At 51.3% G+C, this 20081-nt stretch overlaps 1 protein-coding gene across 4 annotated transcripts in view; it reads right to left on the reverse strand.

Annotated features, from left to right (window-relative positions):
- Positions 1-20081, reverse strand: part of EXTL3 (exostosin like glycosyltransferase 3) — a 112003-nt gene that overhangs the window by 1722 nt on the left and 90200 nt on the right. For all 4 annotated transcript variants that reach the window (XM_082277199.1, XM_082277201.1, XM_082277200.1 and 1 more), the window contains 2 exons: positions 2929-3056; positions 132-276 (listed from right to left, as the gene is read on the reverse strand). In XM_082277199.1, the coding sequence (XP_082133325.1) occupies positions 132-276; positions 2929-3056 (273 nt within the window). The remainder of the gene's footprint in view (positions 1-131; positions 277-2928; positions 3057-20081) is intronic.

The raw sequence follows: 20081 nt of genomic DNA on the forward strand, positions 1-20081 counted from the left end.
GTTCCAGTTTGGAGAAAGTGAGGGAAAAGGAGCAGAGAGCTCCCACATTTGTCCTTAAAAACCCACAACCCCCCAGAGCTGCAGCCTCGTGTGGCTGTGAGCAGGAAGGGGCAGCTCTGGGGATGTCTCACCTTGTGGAAGAAGGCAGCACCAGTGAGCACCATGGAGAGCTCACAGGAGTAGTTGGAATTGTAGAGCCAGGACTGGTGGGGGATGTCCCAGGCGTGGTAGCGCCCCGGGAAGCCCACGATGCGATCCCTGGCCTCTCTCCACACCCTGCAAACACAAAACTGTCCGTGAGACACGCAGCTGGGAGCCCGTCTCGAGGGGCTGCAAGGGATGGAGGCGTCTCTACATGAAGAGGTTTGGCCACTGCTTATCCAAGGAATGCCCAAAAGGAAAAAGTGTTAAAATGTGCTCCTCTCCTAGAGCACGGCTGAGTGCACAGGGAAAGTTCCTAATCCATAAATCAGGGATTTTGTAGCTCATCAGGGCTGTTCTGGAGGTTTAAAAGAAAACTAAGGCCAGAGCAGCCCAGGCTCTGCCTGGGAGGAGCCCAACATCTGCTGGCCTCTTCCCCAAATCCCTGGGACTTTCCGTCTCCCAGCAGCTCTGTAAAGCCAGGATAACATCAATATCCCTTAAAGAAAGCTTCAAGACCAGGCTGGATGGGGCTTGGAGAACCTGGGATAGGGGAAGGTGTCCCTGCCCATGGCAGGGGTGGGACTGGCTGAGCTTTAAGGTCCCTTCCAACCCAAACCATTCCAGGACTCTGTGATTCCAGAATTCTGTGGAAAGCTGCTGAGATGCTGAGGGCCCCGGCGTCTCCTGAGGGAAGACCTGGATTGCCAAACTGCCATCTCCTCATCCCAAACCGCAGCTTCCCGGGCTCTGGCCACACAGGAGAAGCCTCCAGGGCCCTGAGTGTCCCCCTCACCCCAACACGTGCTCACAGTCCAGCCTTGGGAATGAAATCCTGAGGTTTGAATGTGGGAGTGTGGGATTGCTTAATATTCTGCTCTCCTCTGCAGCTCACGCTCCTCCAGAGAAATCCCCCAGGAGAGCTGCAGCACTGGCAGGAATAATTAAGGAAGAAGTCAGTGCCTAATGCCTAACCTGGGAAACAAATCCAGCTTCCACAGGCAGGGGTGCTGCCTTCCTTTGGATCGTTCACTCCCACCTCCCTGCTGCTCAGTGCCCAAGCTGTGACTCCACACTGCATGAGAGAACTCCCTGTGCACACAGAAGGGTTTTCCCTTCTTCCCAGGCACAGAACTGGGCAGAAAGTGGCCTGTTTGGTTTTTTTTCTCTCATGTCTATGGAAATTCTTCCCACAAGCCCTGTTCCTGGAGAGCTACAGGAGGAGAGCAGCTGAGGAGACCGAGATTCCCTGAGCTTTCCTCACACTTGTGGAGCACAGACGTGTTTGTTGTTCAATCCTCTGCTCCAATTAATGAAACTCCAAGATAACCTGGTAATGAATCCTGAGAAATCAGCACCACCAGCAGCTTCCCTGGCTCCCTGCTCCCCCCAGCACTTATTTGCTGCAGTTCCTGTCAGTCCAGGTTGATTGTTTAGAAAAGCTGGAAGTCAAAACCACTTTTCCCTTTCACTTCTCCCACATCTTCGCTTTCCTACGAACGTGACACTTCTTCCTTCCCAGCTCAGCCACAAAAAGCAGGATTTCTCTGGAGAATCGTTCTGTTGGAATGCTCAGGGAGCTGCCTCCAGCTCCCTCCTGAGTGGCAAACAGGGAAGAACGAGGCTTTTGGCCCCAAGAATCAAAGGCTGGAGCAAAGTTTCACAAAGCACAGTTGTTGTGGGCAGAGGTTCACTCCAGTGCCAAGACTCCAGCAATTCCTGGGAATGTGTTAACACAGGGAGGCTTTGTGGGAACAGGGTGTCTGTAAGCAGGGATCTGAGTGAGAATAACACAGGGCACTTACAACCTTCATTTGATGCTCTCCAGGGCTAATCAGCAAAACCTCGGCCAAGTGAAGGAAAACAGAGCCCAAAAAAAGGGGGAAAACAGCCCAGTTCAGATAAAGAGCCTGGAATGGGGCAAGGAAGGGAAGCCAGGAATCCTGATGCCTCCTCCTGCACTTTAATCCCTCTCACACCTCGTTTCTCATCTCTCTGAGGGAGCCTGGTGGGTTTCCAGGCATTTTGTGCCTTTTAATCCTCCTCCCAAGCAGGTTTTGGTCCCTGCCTCCCACCCCCAGGCAGCTGCCGGGTGTTCTCTGGCTGGGAATCGCAGTCCCTGCTCCTGGTGCCACCCTCCCTCCCAGCTCCTGGCAGGCAGGGAGGTTTGGATGCAGGAGCTGCAGGAGCAGCTGGCACAAACCTCCCCCAGCAGGAGCCCCCTCATTGCCATGATCAGGAAGCTTTTGCCAGGGAAAAGTCAAGGGAAAGCTGGAAGCTGGAGCAGAACAAGGGTGGGAGCGAGAGCACCCCGCACCTGCCTTTGCTGGGTGACATCTGCCTTCACCTGCTCTGCAGGAGAAATTGCCCAAAGAACTGTCACAGCCCAGAGTCACACGGAGCAGAGGGTGGCAGCCACCACCAGCACGTGAGCATCAGGTGCTGGGGCAGCCAAGAACATCCCAGCCTTGCCTGTGGCACATGGATGGAGTGCAATGGCCTCTGGGATTTGTTTCCCGGTCTCTGTCCACCCTAGGAAGCCACAAAACCATTCAAGGAGCATTACCAGCACAGCAAGAGCTGAAGAGTTGGGTTAAGCAGTGTGGCAAGTGGGGTTTCCTGGACAACCTGGGATCAGCTTCCCCACGCCATCAGCGCGTGTTTCTCCAGCACACGGAGTTGGGAAGCCACGGGGAGGGATGTGCCAGCCCTAACTGTGCCCCTGAGCAGCTCCTGGCTGTGGGGAGGAGCAGTCTGTGGCCAGGGCCGCGCGGGGAGGGCGCTCACCGGAAGCCGAACATGATCTCGTCGTGGCGCAGGTGGGCGTCGTCGTCGATGGACAGGATGGCCTCGGTGTCGATCTCGTCCCAGGGCAGGAAGCGATTGTTCAGGCTGTTCTTCTCCGTGCGGACGACCTGCGGGGTGCGAGTGACATTCGTGGGGCTGCAGGGCCCAGGGGTGGGGTTTGGGGGCTGGGGCTGTGCCAGCTGTGGTGGCCCTGGGATGGGGAATGCTTTCCAGGCACAAAGCATCGGCTCAGCCCAGCGCCAGCTCCAGCAATTCCCCTCATCCCCAGCCACACACACGTAAAATCTACTGAATTTCTCCCTCTTCCAAAAATCACGGAATAGAATCATGGAGTTGGACGGAACACACCAGGGTCATCCAGGCCAACTCCTGGCCCTGCGCAGACACCCCAACAATCCCACCCCGTGCATCCCTGAGAGCAGTGTCCAAACACTCCTGGAGCTCTGGCAGCCTTGGGAATGTCACCATTCCCTGGGGAGCTGTTCCAGTGCCCAAACACCCTCTGGGAAAAAACCTTTTCCTAAAATCCAGCCTAACCCTCCCTTGACAGCCCCATTCACCCTGGATCCTTGCCCCGGCTCTTACACTTTCAGCCTCCCCTGGCTGATCCAAAGTCACTCTGCCCATCCCATGTTTCCCATCCCATTCAATCCCTCCAGTCATTTCCCTGTCTCTGCCCTGAACAATCTCCGTTCAAAAATTAAGCCCGGCCTGGTGAAAAGACCGAAGCATCACGGCAGTAGGACTCCATTAAGCAAGACTAGATTTGATCCCACAGAAAAGCCCATGCTGAAACCATTAACAGTGGAAATATTTGTATCAGGATCTGCGTGACAGCTGGGATGATTCAATTCCCATGGAAAGCCAGTCTTGGAGCTTTCATCTGTCGATAGCTCCGGGGGGGATGGAATATTCGCCAGGAACACGTGGAATATTTCACTGAGGAGCCATCAAAAGCACCAACAATTTACTGCAGATGAGCAAACTGGGCAGCTCTGGGCTATGGAAAAGCAGGGCCAGAGGCGAGCCGGCAGCATTCCCACCCCGGGAGCTCCATTAGGACATGGAAAAAGCAGGGAAAATGTCGGCACAGGAATTTCTGATCCTTCCCCTTCCCAAGGTGGAGAAGCATCACAAAACTCGGCTCAGTGTTTGGCTTGGCTCAAGGGTTATCCAGAGCCAGCAGATGCTCCCAGGGGTTTCTTCTCTGCCTGGAACTGCTGGAAAAGAGGATGCAGGAATCACAGCGAGAATGGGGGGTGAGGAGGGAAGCAGGAGGAGGCAACTCTGCACTCCATGTTCAGCTCTGGGGTCCTTAGCACAGGAACGACATGGATCTGCTGGAGTGAGTCCAGCCTGGAGAAGAGAAGGATCCAGGCAGAGCTCAGAGCCCCTTCCAGGGCCTAAAGGGGCTCCAGGAGAGCTGGAGAGGGACTTGGGACAAGGCATGGAGGGACAGGACACAGGGAATGGCTTCCCAGTGCCAGAGGGCAGGGATGGATGGGATATTGGGAAGGAATTCCTGGCTGTGAGGGTGGTGAGGCCCTGGCCCAGGGTGCCCAGAGAAGCTGTGGCTGCCCCTGGATCCCTGGAAGTGTCCAAGGCCAGGTTGGACATTGGGGCTTGGAGCAGCCTGGGCTAGTGGAAGGTGTCCCTGTCTGTGGCAGGGGTGGCACTGAAAGAGCTTTAAGTCCCCTTCCAACCCAACCCATCCTGGGATTCCATGGTCTTGGCAATGGGGATGTTTCTGGGGGACTCCCTCAACGTGGAAGCTTTGCAGGTCTGGAAGTGCCAGTATCCAGCACTTCCCAGGAGCTAGGGCAGTATTTCCCAGGAAACAGGGCCCTCCTGCCTTCACCTGGGAGCAATGAAGATTTCAGCGGCCTGGAAACCAATACATCCCAGGGAAAAACCTGGCAAATTTTACAGATTGACTCGTTTTCCCAAAATCTGCTGAATAAGGCAACTGCTGTCCATTGAGGAAGCGACTGCCTGAAACCTCTGGAATTTGGGAACCCCAGAGCACAGAGAGATCTGGCATTAATCCCTTCCCTAAGGAGAAGGATGCTACAAGGAGCCGGATGCCTCCAAGCCAGGATAAGCACATTCCTCACACCAGCTCCAGCAAAACTTAGAAGCAACTGCTGCGTTTGATGCCTTGTTTCCAAAGGAACTATCCCGAATTCCAGCACTTGGGATGCACTTAACTGCCAGCAGACACTGTTCAGTGGCTTTTGTAATTCCCAGGGGTGACTACTCTGAGGAAGAGCACAGGGACGTCCAGGCAGCTGTCTGGGATGGAAAGGATGAGGCTGAGATCAAACCCTTCCTCCCATTTCTCCATCCCTCTGAGATGGTTCAAGGCCAGGCTTTGATCCTGACCGTGTCCAGCACATCCCAGGCTGCACAAATGAGAGAATTGTGTTCTGGACAGAAGAGAAAACTCTTGAGAAAGCTAAAAGTGAATTTTTGGAGACTTCCCTGCTTTAAGACAAGCAACTCATCTTGTAAAAACAGGGGCAGAGAGGGGCAATGGGGAGAGAGTTTGATTCAGGGACTTGAAGTATTTTTCTCTCTTCTGAAGTGTTTACATTTCCATGGGTCTCTAAACCCACTGGATTTCTTGGGCATGAAATGGGCATTGTGGGCACAAGTGGCCTCAGAAGCTGATTAGGACAGGTGAGAAAAGTCCTTGCATCCCTGGAAGTGTCCCAGGCCAGGTTGGACAGGCCTTGGAGCAACCTGGGATAGTGGGATGTGCCCGGTCCATGGCAGGGGGTGGAATGGGCTGAGCTTTAAGGTCCTTTCCCACCCAAACCATTCTGGAATTCTCCAAGTCACCTCCATTAACCTCCTGTGTGCTCCAGGTCAGTGGAGCTGTCACTGGGAGCAGCATCTCCCCCAGGGAGGTGTCCTGTCCCCACCTGGGGACACTGAGAGTGGGAGAATTCCCCTTCCTCTGCCACATTCCCTCTCAAACGTCAACACTGCTCCTTGGGAATTATCAGCCTTCAGCTCCCACCCGCTGCCCTGGGTGGGCCTCACCCCCCAGAAGAGCCCATAGGTGCCATAACCAACCCCTCTCTGTTCTTTTTCAGACACTGAGGTCTCAATCCCTCCCCCGGCGCTGCTTCTCCCGCCCTTCCATCATTTGAATGACCGATTTTGCCACAACTTTGTTCCTTAATGGTCTCGAGCCAACAGCTCTGTCAAAACCCAAGGAAAAATGTTCCCTCAGCAAAGCTGAAAGGCTCTGGCAGAACAGGGAGTCAGCATTTCTCCTTTCCAAGGAGATTCAGTGAGGAGGACATGAAATCAGCCAGAGAACAAGAGAGACCCCAGCTCATCACCAAAACACCACCTTCCCTCACAGCAAGGGCTCCAAACAGCGAGCAGAGCACCAGTGGTGGGACCTGCACAAAAGTCCAACCCCTCCAGGCTCAAAAACACCCCAGACTATGCCCTGCTCACCTTATTGTGGTTATTTTTGACTTTTGTTTGGGAATAATCCTCTTTAAAACACTTTGCCATCAGCTCAGTGGCCCAGAGCTTGAAACTGTGAACCTCCTGAGCAGTTTGCAAAGTTTGGAGACAACATGCAAGATCTAAAATGTCTCCAAGCACTCAACAGACCACACTAGAAGCTGCTTCTTTTTTTAGCAAATGAATTCAAGTTGATTCAGTCCCACAACGTGGGATTTGCTTGACTCAAGGAGCACAAAACCCCACAGCTCCATGAAATCCATTTGCTCCCGGTGTTCGGTGTTCGCAGACACGTTGGACAAATGGATCTTAAAAAACCTTAGAGAAAACTAAAGCAGAGCATAAACCCAGAGTCTGCCTAGCAATCATGTCCTTTTACCAATACTTTAAAAGAGGTTTTTATACATAAACACAAAAAAGGCAGCAAAATCAATATCTTCCAGCAATCTCCTCGCTAGTGAGGCTTCACGTTTGAGCTTTAAATGAAGTGTCACGTGTAATTTGATGGCGAAAACATGAGGAACGTCCGTGCCCCTGGAGAAGTTTTGACAGCTCAACTTAGAGAACTGGGTTGATTCCTGGGCAAAGAGCAAACTCTGCAAGAAACCGGGCACCTCGCTGCTCACATCCCGTCTCTGTGAGGGGGAAAAAGCCTGAAGGATGACCTGAGGAGAGCTGGATAATTTGGGGAGACGGTGAATGAGCTCTGAGGAAAAGGATCCGTTTCCATCTTTCCCAAAGATGAGCAATTCTACCCAAATGGGCTGGGGGAAGAGAGCAGAGTCGGGTGGGGACACCACGCGCTCCCCTTGCTTCACCGAGGAACGGGCAGGATTCAGATCCTCTCCGTGAAGGAAAGGGATAATGCAAATCCCGGATCATGGGTGACCAGTGTGACCAGCCCAGACCTGGGACTTGGCTCCAGAGGTGCCACCGCTGTCCCCACCCATCAAGGACGGCCACATGTGGGAGGTGATGATCTTCATCCTGCCCACATCCCACATCCTCGTTCCCAGCTGAGCAGGTTGCTTCCCATCCTCCTTTCTCTCTGCAGAAAGCACACAGGAAGCCAAAGCTTCTCCAGCTCTCCCATGTGCACATGTGGGACACAAATCAATTAAAAATCAGCCAGTCTAGGCTTAATAGAGGTCAGGGAGGGCTCTGTTGGAGGACTTTGGGAGATGGCAAACTCTAGGAAAAGGGAACAATGAGTTTCAAGTGTCCCTGAAGCCACCCTGTCACATACATCTATTTTCAACTCCTGGTTTGGCCAAAGTCAGGCATCTTTTGATTAAGAAAGTTGCCTGGATCAGCACTTGAGACCCACAGACTGAGATACACCAGGGTCCCTTCCCTCTTCACCTCAGGCACAAGCACTGGGATTATTTGCAAGGTTCCCTGGAAGGAGGGAAGGGTGTGCAGATCCATAAACAGGATAAATCACATCCTTCATTACCACGGCCGACTCCATTCCCGCTCCCTCTGCAGCTGAGGTGTGAGATCAGACTGGCCCTTGCTGCTCTGCAAATGCAGCCAGAGATGGGGATGGGGAAGAGAAGAACTCTGCCTAGTCCCACCAAACAGCATCCTCCTGGAAGCTGTGGAATTTTTTGGAAGTGAAGCTGTCAGAACGAGTTTGCACTGAGCCAAGCAACAAATGTGGGATGTGAGGCAGGGACAAAGCACACGACCTCAGGCTGGGTAAAAGGAGGAATTTCTTCATGAAAAGAGTAGTCAGGCACTGGCAGGGGCTGCCCAGGGACGTGTTGGAATCCCCATCCCTGGAGGTGTCCAAGGAAGGACTGGAGGTGGCACTCAGTGCTCTGGGCTGGGGACAAGGTGGGGATCGGGCACAGCTTGGACTCGATGGCCCTGAATCATTCCAACCTGAATGATTTTGTGACTCTCTCAACATCCTGGCTACAGCAGGAATTCTGGCACTGGATAACGCTCCATATGGGAACTACACACCTGAGGCTCCCTTTGCTAAAGATGACTTTGATCCTGATGTCTCTGAGCTCTGTGTTACCGCCTCTCACTTCGTGGAAGGAGAGAAGAGGCTGATCCTGGGCACGTTGGCTCCATGACAAGCAGCCAGGCTCTCTGCCAGGACAGGTGCCAAGGAGAAGCCAAAGCAGCTGCTGCCATCACTGCAGATGCCACCCGAAATCTCTGCAGCCCATTCCCAGTGAGATGCCACTGGAGTAAATCCCATGAGTCTGACCAAGGCCACATTTTTAACTCGATTTTCTCAGTGTTTTATCACTACCTGTTCCTGGGCAAGCCGAGCTGCTCCACAAAAGCTGGCAGGATCACCGTGGCTCTCAGCCCAGACCTCAAATCTGCTTGGCTGCCCCTACCAAGGACAACCACCGTGGTGCTTATTGAAGACTTCCAAGCGCAGCATCACACCCAGCTGTGCCAGTGTCCTGCCCTGCCCACGCAGAACCCCTTCCCTCCTGCCAACCTCAACTCCCACCACGAGAAAACCCTCAGAGGACAGAAATTCATCTAGCTCCTACTGGTCAGCATTCTGCTTTCCAAAGCGAAAAGCACAGATCCAGGCCTTTGGCTCAGACAGGAGTTCTTGATTTCATGAGAGATGAAATAACCTGGCCTCATTCGACGCAGCGCGAGGCTCCTTCCGGCACACTGCCAGGAGCTGTGGGGGCAGGGAGGAGATGGGATGCCAGCATGGCATTTCCACCAGAGCCAAGCCCCTGGGATGATGCCTTTCCTCCCCACAGCCAAGCTCTTTCTCCCAACGCAGACCCAAAAACTCGAGGAAATGAGTCCAGCACAGCACAGGACTCCAGGGCGTTTGAGACAGCTCCCAATGAGCTGCAAATCCAGTGGGAATTGCTGCCCTGCACTTGGATAGGGTGTGAGCGGGCTGTCAAAGCTCCTTCCAGACATGCTGCCAGATCTGAGCAGGCTGGCATTTTGTAAAAAAACCTGATGTTCTTTTGGCCATGTTTGGGATAATTAATCTTTAAAAAACTGGGGACGCAGAGGCAACATCCCAGATGCACAAAAAGCAGCGTTGAGGTGTTTGTTCAGACAATGATATTTGGGTGTTATCCTGTGGTTAACACACTCATATCCTGATGTATTGATAAATGGGAATGGCTGTGACCTGAGCTCCTAAAGGAACCCCGTTACCACATCCAGAGCCATCCCAAGGGAGAGCCAGGATGCTGGGATCCTCCTGCATCCCAGGCACTGCCGGGAGGGAATGTGCTCCTCTCATGACTGGTCTCTCCCCACCAGCCACCCTCACCATGCCCAGCTGGCTCCCAGCTTTGGTCCAGGACTGGACAAGTCCCAGGACATGCTTGGTGTGGATGGAGCTGTAGGTGGGCAAGGGAGACATCAGTCCTCACCCACCCCATAGAAATCCTCTGGAATCTGCTCTGTTGCTGGATTTGATGGCACCAAAAACATCCAATTATCTGAGCACCCACCCCAAACCTGAGACACTCGTAGCAGGATGTTTCCTCAGTCATGCATCGCCTGAAGAGCTGTCCCTGGCTTTTACAGTGGCTTCCCCTGGCAATTCTTCACCTTCTTGTTGTTCCTTTAATCTCCCCTTGTAAAGATGGATCGGGAAGTTACTGTTATCCCCTTTCTCATGTATTAATTATTCCCTGCTCCCTCCTCTTCACCTTGAAACAGCTACAGCCCCTCCTTTATGCCCTGAACCTCCGGCTTTGCTACCTCCGACTTAAAGCCTTTTCAAAATCTGAATTTAAAAGATTTATAGACTATTTTAAGACTCATCTCTAGAGGTATGAGAAGGGTATTCAGCTCCAAAGCCATCCAAAGGCAGCGCATGCTGAATATAAATTGGCAAAACAGATGCATTTTTAAAATACGCTTAATTAAATAATGCAACATAAACCCCGGCATAAATTATCCCCCGCTGAGAACAAAACCACACAGGAAGATACCACGGAAAGGCTTTTCTTAAACTGATGCTGTGTCCATGCACGGAAAATGTGCAAACACTTGGTCTCCATTTAAACTCCTCAGCTGAGATCAGTGGGTCGCTCATCTCCGAGAGGAGAAAACAGCTTGAGATACAAATAAAACTGATTATTTATTCATTTTCATACAGGAGCAGCTGTCACATCTTCCCAGAGAAGCGAAAGGAGAAGGATACTCGTTTTAACGTTAAAGGGATGCAGACACTTATTTTTATTCTCTGTGTGTTGCCGTTAGTGGCTGTGCAATTAGAGATGCACATGGAGTTGGATGTCCAATTAGATTTATTTTACAATTAAGTGTAATTATTTGGCTCAAAGAAGGTCCCTGGGATAACACACTGTCATGTTCCAATAACTCCACTGCTGCAGCTCATTCCCTTCTCAACTTCCTGAAATTCCTCTGTGTGCTTTCCATGAAAGCTCACAGGGAAAAACTGCAGAGTGCAAAGCCCATGATCCAACTTCCACTGGCAGGTCTGGGATCACGAGCCAGATGTACGAGCTGCTGTTTGCTGTGAAGCCAGGGAAAGTCATTTGAAGAAGAAAGAGCTCACTCTTTTGAGGGTTTTGATACTGATAACCCAAATTTTTAGTTTGGTAGGGGTTTTTTTTGCAGTGGAATAGTCAATTCCCAAAGGTGAGATCATGGAATCACAGAATCACTACGGCTGTGGAGATCTAAAGTGATCAAATCTAACCATCAACCCATGATCCACACCCAGCACATCCACACGTTTTAAAAACACCTCCAGGGATGGGAACTCCACCTCCCTGGGCAGTTCCAATGCATTTCGGTGGAGAAATCCCTCCTGCTGTCCACCCTGCCCCTCCCCTGGCCCAGCCTGAGGCCGTTCCCTCTCCTCCTGTCCCTGTTCCCTGCAAGCAGAGCCCGACCCCCCCGGCTGCCCCCTCCTGTCAGGGACTTGTGCAGAGCCACAAGGTCCCCCCTGAGCCTCCTTTGCTCCAGGCTGAGCCCCTTTCCCAGCTCCCTCAGCCTCTCCTGCTGCTCCAGCCCCTTCCCCAGCTCTGTTCCCTTCCCTGGACACACTCCCAGAGCTGAAACACCCCAGGGACGACGATGGATGGCGGCAGGAGTGTCCCTAGCATGGATTCAGCACAAGCAGGGCGTGCATACATTATTATTTGTCAACTCTGAACTTCATCCTCTGTGTCTCTTCTCCCTCTCCAAATACCCCTTGGCTGTTTAGTGGTAATTTTAACAGCAAAGAGGTTGCTGGTTAAATCAGCTTTCCTTCCAAAGCTCTGGATAATGATAGCCCTGGTGTGTCCCATTTTAACAAACTAGTGCCATCCACCCTTCCCTAATCTCACAGGGCAGCTGTTCCATTGATGAATGCCTCCAAACAACTCCGAGATCTCGGGATGGAAAAATCCTGCCGAGGATTTTCAAAGGTTGGCCCTGCACAGTAGGAATGTTGCCCTTTTGGATTCAAAGTCACAAAACCCGATGAATTTCACCCAACGCCTGATAGCACAGCGCCAGTGAGGTGGTGAAACAGAAGTGTTGTACGGATAAGGCTGAGAGCCAGGAATTCCAGGCTGGAGAAGCCCAGCTCTGTATCACTGAACACAGGAAAAAACAACAGGCTGGTGTCAGCTCGCCTATTTCCATCCCTGATGAATTTTATTTGCACTATAAAACTCCACCCAAGGGGAAGGTGCTTCCCACAATGACCTCGCCATCTCTCCAGCATCCCGTGTCTGGCTCCGTGTCTCCATCCAACCCTGGTGGCTGAGCTCTCCCCAGACAAGGTCCAGGAGCACGTTCTGATGAAATGGGGACGCCTTCCTCACACCGCCTGCGCTAAACCCACTTTGCTAATATTTAGGTAAAACACAGAGATGCCATTTGGGACCACTGTTGAGAAAGAGAACATGCCAAGAGACAGAAGGAGGGCAGGCAGCAGCTTTTAACTCCATCCAAAAGGTGGAGTGTTACTGCCTGGAGCTCAGGGATGAGGGATTCAAACCACTTGTGGGTAGCAAAAGCTTCCCACACTGGTAAATACCAACAGCTCAGGAATGGATGTGAGCACTGTCGGCGAGCCCGGGAACAGATCCCACGCTTCTGCTCCAGATTAGACCCAACTCAGACCCTGGGATTCAGCAGGAGTTTGGCTCAGCCAGCTGCAAATCCTTGCAGCACCCTGGCCCATCCCTGGAGCAGAGAGAGCCTGAGGAGCAGCCAGGTTAGAGTGACCACTGCTCTGAACTGGCTCTCATCTCCTGGATCTGTTTTGGGACTCACAGGGAAGCTGGCACTGTACCAGGCAGGGAAGAGCTGCACAAGGAACTGACTGGGAAAGCCTGGCCTTGTTTTGGCAAAAATACTCAGTTTCCCTGCTTGCCTGACTTCCCTAGTTGTGCCCCCAGTGGAGCACTCAGAGATGTGTCAAGCCAGGCACAAGCTCCTTCTTATCCTTGGAAGAGCCAAACGAGAGCCCAGAACAGCCACACAAGAGCCCAAGAACCACTCACAGACTGCAACTCCCTGACCTGATTTCCATAAACAAGCAAAACCCCAAAACCTCTAAAGTATGAAAGCCCAGATCTCCCTCAGCCCATCACCAGCTAATTCCTGCACTTCCGATTTCCCTGGAAAAGGCACGTCACCAGTCCCCTGCTCCATGCCCAGAAGTCTGGAAGCAAAGGGACTGGGAGCTGAGAGGTGGATCTGAGAAGGGCTGTCACATCCCATCTGTGAGACAGGAGATGGAAGAGTCAGGAGGCAGCTCCGGAGCATCCCTGAGCATCTCCTCCCCTTGCCAAGGCATCAGAGCCGTGCAGCACCAGGTCATGGCATGGGAGGAAACACAGCAACATCCTGGAGACACAGAAATGCACAACAGAGAGACAGAGAAGAGGAAAGTGCTGGAAATCCACAGGCTGTGATCCCAGGGGATTATTGGAAATACCTCCTTTCTGCTCACTAAGTGAGGCAGAGCTTATCTTTCCACACTTTGCTCTTTGGCTGATAGCCCGGCTGCTTTAATTACCAGAGGCTTTAGTCAGTGCAAATCCTCTGTATTGTTGTGCATTGTTGTGCAATTACTTCTTCAGCAGGTTCCTCCTCGGGATCTGTCAGAAAGGATTTCCACTACAGCAGGAAAACAAAACACCTGGCAGAGCAGGTGCCATTATTTGTAAATTTGTTCGCACGGGTGCGTCTCACTCTTCTGGAATACATTACACCCAAGGATGCTCGGAGATGTTTTCAGCATTTAAAAGCTGCTCTGACCCATCCTACAAGAGCTTCAGTGCAAACATTTGTATCCGAGGGCATCCCAATGAACATCACAGCCCAACAAAGGGAGGAGGGAATTGCAGTCAGACTATAACTCACTGAGCAGCTACTAAAAAACCCGGAATAGAAACTCAGATACAGCAGAGCCAAGAAGCCATCAAGTTTGCAGGCAGGTTATTGTTTTGATGGGAAGAGGACAGTGGATTTATTAATGTCTATGTGGCTGGGAGCAGCAACCATAAAGCACTCAGGCACATAAACTCACTTTTGGCTTCCAGGTTTATTCCAGACCGGAAGCCTTCCGGGGACTTGTGAGATGAGAAGGCTGAGATCTTACAGGGGAAGTTCTGGGTGAAATGATGACAGCTTGCTGCCAGCATCCCTGCCCTCAAATCCATTATGGAGGGATGAGAGCTCCTGTATGGAATGTTGGAAGAAAAGAACTGTCCCAGTACCCACAGCATGATCCCCAAATTGGCATTTTATTCCTTGTTGTTCCAGGAGCACAGCTCACTGGGAACTGCAGTTTCCATCAGCTCAAAGAGCAGAGCACAGGATCAGGATGTCCTCCTGAATGTGGCCAAACAAAGGGAGAGGCATCTTCCCCAAACACACAATTTTCCTTCCAGGGGGCAGAGCCAGCCAGTGAGAAATCTGGATGTGACCCCCAGATGGGTTTCTAAGGAATTTGTAGATTTCAACTTTTGGATCCTAATTCCTGGAATCCTTGGCTAAATCCTACTTTACACCAGCCCACCATTCTTCCACCCAGAGGAGCAGGGAACCATCTCCACACCCAAGCCATGGGCAATGTCATGTCCTTTAAAGCTTCATTTATCCCAAGGCTTTTAATATTTGCTTCAACAAAATCCAGGAGGAAAAATGCTTCCACCAAGAGGCAGTCAATGCATTACTGCCAAACACATGGTTGGGATGAATCCAGACTCCCAGAACCACCTCCCACAAGCTACAAGATAGGTTGGGAATTAAGGACCAGCATGTGTTAGAAATTATGGACTTCACATAAATGAGTCACAATTCAAAACAATTCCTTTTATAAATTCCAATAAAACCAGCCTAATTACTATCAGTGTTTTGAAACCAACTTGCTTTGTCACCTGTGTTCAGAGCAAGAGGAAAATGAGCCCTGTTGGAAAGAGTTTTCCAGTTTATGGCTGTTCTGAAGCTTTTCTTACTCCCTCTTAGCTCTCTTCTGTCACAGTCCAAGATGAGGCTGTCCCTTGTCACAGAGATAAGCCAGGCTCCCACCAGCCAGGTTCTGGGCAGCTCAGAGATCAAAGCCACGATCATCCCTTCCACAACCAGGTTGGAAATGGAACTTCCCTGCCCCAAATGTTTTCCATGTCAAGAACAAAGCCCATTTCTCTTCCCTCCACGAAGCTCAAACCCCTCAGAGTTCAGTTCAAATGAGCATTCAGAAAGCTGAAGACTTTGCTGAACTATTTGGATCTGAAAGTGTTACCTGGGAAGACAGAACCTTCACCACATTTCCCATCTTTCTGCTGTTAGAAAATCTGGGTATAGGTGAAAACAGCATTTCTGTGAACTTACATGGAGACACAGAGGTAGATGTTTCAGAGACCAGGTGTCGCTTTCTCTGTGCCCCAGTTTCCCTTTAGGACCCTCAGCTCCTTGCTGATGGTCCTTTGGCCAATTTCAGGAGAAGGAAAAAAATCCTCACCTTTCTTAACAGGGCTAACACAGATTTTCATTAATTAACTAAAGGCTTTAAATAAATGGAAGTGTCTGAAAACTACTGATTTTCTCACAGTCTCTGAAGTGACATCCCCTTGCTGTCATCAGGAGAAAAAGCTCCATCCTTTCTGGGTGCTTGTAGTGAAACAACTGCTTCCAGGGATTCTGGAGACAGGACATGGGGAAAACAAACTGCAGCCCTTTGGTTCTGAATCCAGCTACTCCATCACCTGTTGTCACTGGCTTTCCACAGGAGATGAACCTTTTCCAGAAGTCCAGGAAGGAGCCAAGTGCTGCTCTTTGGAGAGAGGAGCACTATGCATGCCCAGCAGGGCAGGGAGGCCCATCAGGCTTTATCGCTGAGCACAGCTTGACTTTAAGAAAATGGGAAAAGAGCATCTGTGAATTAGATAAGGGAGAGCAGCACCTGCTTCCTCACCAGACACAGGCAAGGAAAGGGGAAGGGACTGTAGGGAAAAGGGGAAGGAGACTGTCCAGGGGGTGGCTGCTGCTGCCGGCCCAGCCCAAAACTTGGGAGTAAATCATCACCTTCTGCAATGTCTCTGCTGATTGATCCACAGAGTTTGGGGAGGCATCTGGGAGCTACATCAGACATGCAGCAACAAGCAGCGATTAAAACCTCTCTCTTGCTTCTCATCTCTTTCTCTAACCTCATATCCAAGAGGTACCTTCCTCTTTGTAACCTTCTCATGTCCCTCACAGCTGCCTCTTTGATGTCCCAATGCCCCACGAGGTCCCTTCTGTTCCAGAAAATGCAGATTTTCTTTTGTCCCATCTCTTTCATACCTAAATTCCTGACCTCCATGAGTACAGCTCGCCTCCTTCCCTCCTGTGCCAGGGGATCCATCCATGTCTTATGGCACAGCACCAAGTTATGGCCACTCCGGGAGGCAGGGCTGTCTTCACAAATAAGGCAGCCTGTGCAGAATGCACAATCAAATGGCTTTGCACAGCAGAACTACTCCACCAGGACAGATAAAAGCCTGGGAAGAAAGGAAATGCAGATATCCAGGCTCTGGGACTTTATGGGAAGAGAGGCATAGCTTGCAGTGAAGTGGATGTCAACACTCAACTCCATCACAACAAAGTCCCAGAGGATGGAAAGTAGGTGAAAACAAAAGGAAAAAAGAGAGGAAATGCATCCATACACTCCATTCCCCCCATGCCTGTTCCAGTGTACGGAATAATTTGGGGACATTTGATATTTTGTTGGTATTTAAACAGGTCACAATAAAACCCTAAAAGTAGCAGGAATCCAGCCCTGGAAAAACAGTGTGGGTTTTGCTGCTGCACTGCCTGCAGTGCCAAGTCCTGTCGTGCTGCTTTTGTCCCCCAGGGGTTGTGGCAGAGCCTGCTCCAAACGGGGAGCGTTTGAGATGCACAGGCAGCTTCCGTGGTGATGTTTAATGCTTCAGCACGGAGGACTGGCCCCTGGGACATCTGCAGGCTTTCACATGTGACAAAACCCACCCAATTATGTCCCCAGCAGCGTGCAAGGATGCTTCCCTCCCTTGCTTTTCCTTTCCAGTGCCCCAAATATGCTTCCTTCTGGTCACCGACCACATTAGCTGCATCCTGAGCCAAGGGAATTCCAGGAGCTGGGGCTACAGTAAGGTTTTATCTGTGGAAAAGCCATCACAAACCAGCATATGGCATGGGGGAGAATGACGGGTTGGGTCTAGCGAGGATTGTGAGGGTGTTGGAATTAATATTCCGAGTCCAAATTCTGAGGAGTCGGCACTGCTTGTTCCATTATCATCCCACGTTCACGCCTCGCTGCACCTTTGCTCAGGCCCTGCAGTGACAAGCATCTGGATTTCAGGATTCACAGGTAAACTAAGCAGCGAATTTGTTCCTTCCTCTGCTGCTACACAGCAGAAAAAATACATATGGAGATGGCAAACCTCGCAGGGATTTCAGAACTCGGCTGCCTCCCCGGCAGCACCGGCTGCGCTGGCAGCAGGTGGTGCTGCAAACCCGGCAGCGGCGCCCAGGCACTTCTGTGGAACGTCTCCCTGCCTTCTAAAACTGCTCTCGTGGAGGAACTGAGCTCACAAACCTGGGATACACTGCTGGTAACGGTGGTGCACTGAGTATGGCCTGTTCAAGCCAAGGATGGGGCCAATCTCCTGTGTGAAGTACTCAGTGCTAAGAAACACAGGGATTTTCTCAGCTGATTTTGTGTGAATTGTTCCTTCTGGAAGTAAACCTGGAGCCCCCCACTCCCATATGCAATTCAGGAGCTCAAAGCAAAGTTGGGTTTCTTCTGATTTGGAACACAAAAGCTGTGAGTCAAAGTAAGACAGGGGAAAGCAGGATAAAGCTGGGACTCACCAAAGAGTTTCTGCAGGTGAGTTGGCCCAGAAAAGCACAAGCCACATCACCAAGGAAGAGTTTGGTAAATGCTGAATTACCAAGCTGAACCAGACCCTGAGCTGGTATTTAGGCAAAGCTCCCAGGAAGGAGAAGGACTGATTGAAGGGGTGGTGTTGATCAACATGGAGGTTTTATTCTCTTTTTCAGCTCCTGGTCAGTGTGATGATCTCACTCTGGATCACACACACCATTGCAGCTTATCTCAAGCTGCTGGTTAGTTTGGAAGGTTAATGCTGCTATTATCAGAAAACCAAGCTTGAGGATCCAGCTGCTTGCTGAAAGACAAGTAGAGAAGCTCATGGTGCCACCACGGCCACCACCCTGACCAGGTTCTGTCCTCCTCCTCTTGGCCAGAAGTATCACCTACAGATCCTGCGGTGCTCCTTAAAATGGAGATATCAAAGACCCTTTGAGTCCTTCTGCTGGAAAGGACATGCAAACCTCAGGCATCTGAGCTTTGAGCCAGCTCAGCACAGCACATTTACACAGCCAGAGCCCAAACAGCAGGGAAAGCCAGGACAGCATTCCCTGCCCAGCCTGCTCCTGATTAATAAATGCCATGTCAAGGGACCCAAACAGGTCTGCAGACCCGGCAGCGCTTCCAGATTAGCCATTTTCCACAGATTATTCCTTCTTAAACAAGCAGCAAAATGGAATGAGCCCTCTGAGCCAGCCACCAGGCCAGCAGCAAAGGACATTACGCCACTGGAAGCGGCTGCAGGGATCAAAGGCAGAGACTTATTCTGGAACAAAGCTGGAGGAAGGGATTAGTCACTGCCGGCAGCCACAGGAGCTGGCACTGAACCCAGCCTAAGTGCTCAGAGACGCCTCCAGCACTCACGGCCCACCTCAGCCCCGAGCAGGAGGAGAAACCAAACTGCTGCAGGGCTTTTCCAGCCACGGCTCTGCCACTGAGGGCCCTCACACAGCCAGCAGAGGGAGAGGAGCTGGAAGTTCTGGCTGTCACTTCTTAGCATGCGAGCAGAGGTTGTGAAAATACTGGTTTGGGCTGGATAAGGTTTAGCTCCAAATCACAGAATCACAGAACGGTTTGGGCTGGAAGGGACCTTAAATCTCACCCAGTCCCACCCCCTACCACAAGCAGGACACCTTCCACCATCCCAGGCTGCTCCAAACCCCGTCCAACCTGGCCTGGAACATTTCCAGGGATGGGGCAGCCAGAGGTTCCCTAGAGAAGGGAGAAGTTCAGCAGTGGCTGTGATGTGGCTGTTGGAGCTGGAACAGTCCCACTCCTTCTGTCCTGGGAAGTTCTCCTAAGGCAGTGCCACAGAGACAAACACTTGGGGAAAGTGAGGCTTTGAGCTTGCACAAACAAGAGTTCTCATTCACACCATTGGGTTTTGCTGCGATACTGATTAACGTGGGATGGGAAGAGTTTTTACAGCTTTAAATGTGAGGGCAAAGTACCTACATCTGTTCCAGGGGCAGCCCTGAGTGACTACAAACAACTTCACATTATGTTGGATTTCCACCTACTCACTTCAGGCTGGGGACAGGGACAGAATATTTGATCAGACTCCTGTGCAGCTTAGCAATCTCACTGATGTTTTAGTAAATTATGCCATCTATATTTAAGTCAAAGTTTTTTAAAAATCAAATATATTCTGTCTCCCTGTTTATCTCGTTATCCATGAAAGATTCAAAGATCCAACACAGCTTTGAGCTTGGCTCTTGATTAATTCCCAGCCCACCAGGGAAAAGAAATCTGCTTGGGAGGACAACCCCCAAATCACAGCCAAGCAGCACAGTTTGCACACAACGTTTCAAGGAACTCATCAATAAATAAGGTTAACACATGGAAGCCCAACTCTCCTTTGGGGAATTCTGCTAGCACAGAGCCACACATCTCTTGCCACCAGCAGGCCCTGGTGGGGTTTAGGACTCTTATTTTGCTTCCAAAGGCTCTTTAAGCCTCGGACATGCTACACACATTGCTTTGTGTCATTAGCCTGTGATTTACATAAAATGATAAAATGGTTTGGGTTGGAAGGCACCTTAAAGCTCATCTGGTGCCACCCCTGCCATGGGCAGGGACACCTTCCACCATCCCAGGCTGCTCCAGGTTGCTCCAAGCCCCATCCAGCCTGGCCTTGGACACTCCCAGGGATCCAGGGGCAGCCACAGCTTCTCTGGGCACCCTCAGCCAGGGCCTCCCCACCCTCACAGCCAGGAATTCCTTCCCAATATCCCATCCATCCCTGCCCTCTGGCACTGGGAAGCCATTCCCTGTGTCCTGTCCCTCCATGCCTTGTCCCAAGTCCCTC

This window comes from Coloeus monedula, assembly GCF_965178545.1.
Source record: "Coloeus monedula genome assembly, chromosome: 2".
Taxonomy (NCBI): Eukaryota; Metazoa; Chordata; class Aves; order Passeriformes; family Corvidae; genus Coloeus; species Coloeus monedula.